The following is a 7,136-nucleotide window of genomic DNA, read 5'->3' on the forward strand; positions in this document are numbered from 1 at the left end:
CATTCTATGAGATTTGATTTTTTACAAGGATGTTGTTATAGTATATTATATCTTTCAGTAAAATATATATTTTTTATTATCTTTTATATACAGTAGTCACAAAAAAGTCTTTATCTTTTACACGTGGCAATACGTAATTTGTCAATTTTCTTTTACGGTCAAAACATTTTTCACGTTGTGATGTGTCTTACCTCTTTCACTGTTGAGGCCACGACGACCTCGACCCTGTCGTCATTTGACCCGCTTTCAACACTACTCACCGAGGAGGAGAGAGAGAGAGAAGAGAAGAGAAGAGGAAAAAGAGGAAAGAGCGCCATGAATCGAAGGAACACGTTACTCCTCAAGATTCTCCTCTTCCTCTTCATCCTCAACTCCATTTCTCTCTTCCTCTACTTCCTCACACACTCTTCCAATTCTTCACGCTCCAACACCAACCTTAACAATCAAATTCCTCTCCTAAGATCGCAGCAGCAACAACAATCGCACCATCACTCTTTAAAGCCATGGCCAATTCTCCCTTCTTACCTTCCTTGGACCGACGCCGAAGACTCCAAGGCCAACGCCATAACCCGCTCCTGCGAGGGCTACTTCGGGAACGGCTTCACGCGCCGCGTCCAGGTCCTCCACGGGCCCGGGTGGTTCCGGTGCTGGTACAGCGAGACGCTACGGAGCTCGGTTTGTGAGGGCGGGAGGGTTAGGATGGTCCCTGACAGGATCCGGATGGCGAAGGGCGGGGAGGCGTTGGTGGACGTTATGGGAAGGGGAGAGGATGAGGAGCTTCCTGCGTTCCAAAACGGTGCGTTTGAGGTTGATGGCGGTAATGGTGTTGGAGCGGTGGAGGGGAAGACGTTGGTGGATCGTGAGTTCTTGGATCGGTATTTGCCTGCGGGTGGGATCCAGAGGCATACTATGAGGGATTTGATTAGTAAGATCCGAGTTGTTAGAGAGAAGGATTTTGCTTGTGATGAGGTGAAGATTTTGATTATTGCTAATTTAAACATTAATTGGGTTGAGTTGAATTGAGTTCATACATGGTTCATGATAATGGCGCACATTAACGTGGTAGTTTGTTTGATTACTGTTAATGCTTGGATTTGGATGGAATTGTTGTAAAGATAGGATTCTTTAATTTTCTTTGTTTGAAGATTTTATTATTTGAGTTCTTTGCTTTATATGCTTATGAATTTGATGATATGATGATGTGGATCTTGGTGCTTGGATTTGGATGGAATTGCTGTAAACTTTGAATCTTTTTATGCTTACGAATTTGATCATGTGCGGTGTTTATCTTAGTTGCTGTGAAGAGGGGTGAGGGGGAGAAGATGGGATATTGTTGGTTCATTTGTGCTTTCTAAATTCTGATCATCTGGGGAGTTTCTGGCTAATACTGGAATTGTAGATAAAATTGTTGCAAAGTTTCCTCGTATGAATGGTTCTGATTGAGGCTTGTAATGGCAATGTGATAATGGTTATTGTTTGCTTTCTTTGATAATAGAAATCCCAGTAAATCAGTTTCCAAATACCTGATTTGTAGTGGTTCTAGGATATACGTATTAAGTAAAAATGAGCTGCCATAAACTGATGGGCGAAAAGGCTATTTAATTAGAGATAAGACTTAAGAGTGAAAGTGCATAAAAGGTAGGAGGATGAGAAAATGCTCCAACATAGCAAGGCCCCAACTTTCTTGAATCAACCATGAGTAGAAATGCCGATGAGAAGCACAACATAGTTTTTATTGTATAACAAAGCTTGGCGGAAAACCTTGTTGTGTATGAAAGATTCAACCGATAATACCTTTTGAGTTCAGGATTTTAAATTGCATTATACATTTGCAGTTGAGGCCTACAGTGGTTTTAGATGTCTTTGCAACTGCTACGAATCTACAGCCGTGACAGCATAAACTGCCTTTTCCTGCCATTGTTTGTAATTTCATCAATTGCAATGCAAACCACCACCGAAGTTTAAAGCCTTGCTTTTCCTTTGTGCTTTCTTTCTTTGCTTATATTTTGAATTCGAATAATGACTTCCTCTTTTTTATATAATTGAATGGTAAATTGCATAAACCTTTTTCAAGGTTAATAGGTTATATGATATTAGTCAATTACCCCTCTATTTGTTATGCTTACGCTAACTCTCTTGGGGAAGTCTGTGTACTTTTACAAATCGAGGGTGTCGTGTAATACTATCTGATTCCAAGGGAAGTGAGTGAAATTTAGCCTAATTGATTTGATACAATCCTACAAACCTATTGTTATCATTCTTTTGTTTTGTAACTAATGCTTTTTATTGGCTTCTGACATGAGGGTTTCTGATTGCAGTGGTTTGAAGAACCAACGCTTCTGGTGACGCGTTTTGAGTATGCTAATCTTTTTCACACTATTACAGACTGGTATAGTGCATATGTTTCTTCTAGAGTCACAGGCCTTCCTAATCGACCTCATGTTGTCTTTGTAGATGGCCACTGCGAGGTATGCATGATCAGTTTTATTAATTTCATGCTTTCAAGATTCTAATGCAATTGGTTTGCATATTTCGGCCTTTGTAGTTATTGGCTGTTGAACAGGTACCTTAAATAATAGTTCTTAAAATTGGCACCGTTTATGGTAGATTATGTTGCTAACAAAACAAATATCTATTACATGTGCCTTAACAAGTATAATTTTAATAAACTTATCTCTGTTCTTGTTCCTGAGCAGTCAAAAGTGTCTTTTGTTTGATGTTGGCGAACCTGCCAAGTGCCAGCCTTGGATTTAGCATGTGTAGTAAAGGAATGAAAGGGAAGGAGAGGGGGTAGACTTATGAGATTGTATTTGGTTTTGGTTAAGATCGTTAGAATTTGACTTATTTTTTAAGCAGAGTGAAGCTTTAAAATCAACAGAACATTAGTGAGTTGGCCATTTGATTGATTGATTGTGGGAATATGGGAGGCGCATAATATGTTTTTTAAGGGTTTTCTATGACAAGTAATTTTGTTAAGTTCCAAGTTTCATTTTGGTTTTAGAATGTCCTCTTAATGCATGGATTGTGAATTAATGTTTATGTGCTGAGGTTATTGCATAACATTGATGGAAACTTTCCGAATAGAGGTCGACGGAAGCTATATGATTTTTTTCCCCTACTGTATGGATTCTCTATTTAGTTTTGCTATTGGAACTAGCAAACAGCACTTGCTTCTTGAACTACCTTAACCTTAAAAAAGCCTTTTCCTACTAGGTGGGATCGGCTACATGGATCTAAAAGGCATCATTGCATTTTGTCCATGCATTGGGATGCAATAAAATTTTACTTTGGTTGTCGCAAGCTTAACACATTCCTACATGGCTAAAGACGTTATTGCGGTTCACCAAAAGAAATATTGAGTTCACCAAAAGAAAAAAGAGACGTTATTGCGCTCTGGCCATGCATTGAAATGCGACAAAGTTTTACGTTGGTTGTTGCATCTCTAACACAGCCCTCGTTTTCTGGGCTTGGGATCAGTTATTAACATATGCCGGGTTGCTTCTTGAACTACCGGGGGATTAAATAAAAATTGAAGTTAAACACATGCCACAATGATGGTGCTTGAGGTGTGATTACTTGAGAGAAGGTCTCTAGAAGACTGCATGTTAATGAACCCCTTTTATCACTAACTGGGGAATATGTATCTGGATAAGTCCAGGTTGGTTCTTTTATTTACCTGTACACAAATGATTGGATTTCTTTGAGGAGGTGATCCCACAGCATTGATTCTTATTTAAAGCCTCATATTCAGCCTTCATGTTTGCAAGGACTGACACCAGATAAAGCCTCTTGAATTGATGAACAGTTGTAGCTAAGAATGCTGACTTCATTTTTTTTCTTAGGATTGAAGTTTAGAAAAGTTCTTGATGCCTCTTTACATCTAAGCTGAAATGCATGCGTAATTTGCTTTAGAAGCACAAGGCACTTTTATAAAAGTCCAAATTGAGGAATATATGGGCATGATCTTATTCGTGATCCACCATTTTACGAGGATTAGATGCTTATTAGGAACTCAACATTATGTATTGAATTTAATCCTGTCCAGCAACTCTAATTTGAGAGGGTTTGGTAGACTGCACATGTGACACTCTATGAATAAAGGTTCATATTGATATGACGTGTGTTATTTGGTTCTTGTCCATCTGGTTGTTCAGAAAGAAGCAACCTCTGCTTGGTCCAACAGAAAGACCGAATATAGAAGCCTTATAGACATATATTGCTTGAGTCTTATTCCAAGAACTGCATGTATCCTCTACTTGGTCGCTAGGCCAGTGTTGTATTGAGATAATCCCGGCATTGTAATGTTGCTCACATAGATTTACATACTATAACAGAATTCTGCAATTTATTAATTTACTTTTTTTTGTAACTTCCTTACATTTTTCAGATAATGTCTATTATATATTGAACTTTATGCCTGAAAAGTTTATTAGTGTCACAGTAATAAACTATTGTTGACTGGAGGAAATCATTTTCAGCATAGCTCTGTCCAAATACTTTTAACAAAAAAAAAAAAAAAGATGTTATAGCTGTGTCCAACTTGAAATGTATGAATTGCATATTGGTTGCTAGATATTGTAAGTTCATCTCTTCAACTAGCATATTTGTATGTGAAGTCATATGGGGCTAATTGTTCCTTCACCATTAAATGAAAGTCTGTTAGCTAATTGATTTTTCTATACATAATAATTAGAGATGTGGGTAAAAGTTGCTTGCTGTCATCCATATTGAGAGCTTTGCAAGATTCTTTCTTTTATTTGTTTCGCTACAAAAGAATTCATGTTTCTGTCTTCGGTTAATGTTGCAAGTTAGATAATCATTATTATTTATTAGCGAGTGGGTATTGCCACTCCCTAATTATTATTTGTTCAAGTTGTAACTAAGGTAGTTGACAAAGTCTTTATTTACTTATGTTTAATCCAATGTGAATTTACAGACTCAACTTGAAGAGACATGGAAAGCGTTATTCTCAAGTGTTAGATATGCTAAAAATTTCACTGGCACAGTTTGTTTTCGCCATGCCATTCTCTCACCTCTGGGATATGAAACCGCAATGTTTAAAGGACTAACAGAAGAAGTAAATTGTGATGGAGCTTCTGCACAGGAACTGTGGCAAAACCCTGATAACCACAAAACTGCACGCATTTCTGAGTTTGGAGAAATGATCAGAGCAGCATTTGGGCTACCACTAAATGCATACCATTCTACAAAACCAGTCTCTGGACATAATGTTCTTTTTGTTCGTCGTGAAGATTACTTAGCTCATCCACGTCATCGTGGTAAAGTCGAATCAAGGTTAAGCAATGAGGCAGAAGTATTTGAATCCTTGAAGAGCTGGGTATCCAATTATAATGGTTGTAAAATCAACCTGGTCAATGGATTGTTTGCACACATGTCTATGAAGGAACAGGTACGAGCCATTCAAGATGCATCAGTCATCATTGGTGCACACGGTGCCGGCCTCACTCACATAGTATCCGCATTGCCCAAAACTGTGATCCTGGAGATTATCAGCAGCCAATTCAGACGCCCACATTTTGCGTATATTGCTCGTTGGAAAGGGTTGGAGTATCATGCAATCAACCTTGCAGGGTCGCATGCTGATCCAGGAACTGTGATCAATGAGCTGGCCAATATAATGAAAAGCCTTGGGTGCTGAGTTCTTAGATTTGATCTTGAATCCACTTCTCTCTGAGCTTGAGTAATGGAATGGAAGTTGATATGTCCTAATCCATGGCGAGTGCAATCTTTTTTACCTCTAATTGCCGTAAATTTGGTTACTGCGACTTGGCAATTGCAAGGCATAAGAGTTTGAGTCTGACATAACTGATTTCATGCCACACCTATGTTATATTAACTATTAAGGTTGCAGATCAGTGACATTGGAAGGGAGTTTCATTGAGTTGCAGTGGCAGTTGAACATCATTATTTAAACTGGATTGGGTTTGCCCTTGAAGGGGTAAAGTAGTAATGTTGCAGGTCAATTTTGTGTCCTTCAGTTGCTCCATGTCTATTATATCATGCACCAGAGTATACAGCTGTATACAGCTAGATGCGGTATCAAAGATTTGCTCCTTGTAAATTTATTCTCCCACTCCTACACGGCAGTGTTTGTTGTACAATAGATTTGACTCAATTCACTTGTGGTTTGGTCACAAAAGAATAGAGCCGTGACAGAAATACTCATTTTTGTGTGGTTATTTGGGATTATGATCACAAAGGATTGTAAGTCACGTTTAAAACGAAAATCACACTGTATTTTATGGTAAAAAAGTGAGGCCTAAGCGATTAAAATAAAATGAGTATTTCTCCACAAGAGACGATGGTTTCATAGTTAATTTATATTACTTGGAGTAAGGCAAACATTAAGTTGCATTTTTACCAGCACAAAAGCGTTTGTCTGAGGCAATATTTAGTTAGGAATGCTTTATTTTTAGTAGGTTAAGTGTTTAGTGTTTACAGAAAGTTTGAGTTCATATCTGGAGTTAAAGACACAGCAAAATCTATTTAACTAAGGACAAATAGGCTCCGCCTAAACATGCAACAAATAGGGGCATATAAGGAATAATAAACCTTACATTAATCTTCTTGAACAAGAATGGAAATTCGAACCATGGACATTGGTGACTCATGACTTATATTCTAGTATAGAATATTGTACACCAAGCCTTCACTGCCAGTCTGCTACCATTCTACGGTGATTTTGCATGCTAATATTTATGACTATTTATTAAAGAGCAATATTCACGTGATATCATCTTTATACAAAGATGACATTATAAATTTTTAGATAGTTAGTCAAAACATATATGATTAAAAATTAAAATATATTAAATTATATAATGGTCTATAATACTATTTTTATGTAAAAATATTATTATGAGAATATTTATTTTTATAATTTAATATATTTAATTAAATTATTATATAATTACGTGAGTGTTTAACAAAATAAATATAAATCTTACATATTTAGACACACTAAAAAATAATTACGCGCTAATAAATTATAACTCAAATGGCGCAAGTCTTTCCATTCTCGTTAAAAGGGTCCTCGATTTGAGTCTCCATATCTTTCCTAAAAAAGAATTACGCTTTTCCGCTTCATTAGTCATTACTTCTGTGTCTTGAGATAA

At 37.1% G+C, this 7,136-nt stretch overlaps 1 protein-coding gene across 1 annotated transcript; it reads left to right on the plus strand.

Moving 5' to 3' along the window:
• Positions 1–223: 223 nt before the first annotated feature.
• On the plus strand, positions 224–6,200 carry LOC107465751 (beta-1,2-xylosyltransferase). Its single transcript, XM_016084756.3, has 3 exons — positions 224–969; positions 2,319–2,468; positions 4,937–6,200. Exons 1-3 carry the CDS (start codon positions 316–318, stop codon positions 5,657–5,659), a joined length of 1,527 nt encoding a protein of 508 aa, XP_015940242.1. The 5' UTR covers positions 224–315; the 3' UTR covers positions 5,660–6,200.
• The last annotated feature ends 936 nt before the right edge of the window (positions 6,201–7,136 follow it).

Source organism: Arachis duranensis, chromosome 1, assembly GCF_000817695.3.
Source record: "Arachis duranensis cultivar V14167 chromosome 1, aradu.V14167.gnm2.J7QH, whole genome shotgun sequence".
NCBI lineage: Eukaryota > Viridiplantae > Streptophyta > Magnoliopsida > Fabales > Fabaceae > Arachis > Arachis duranensis.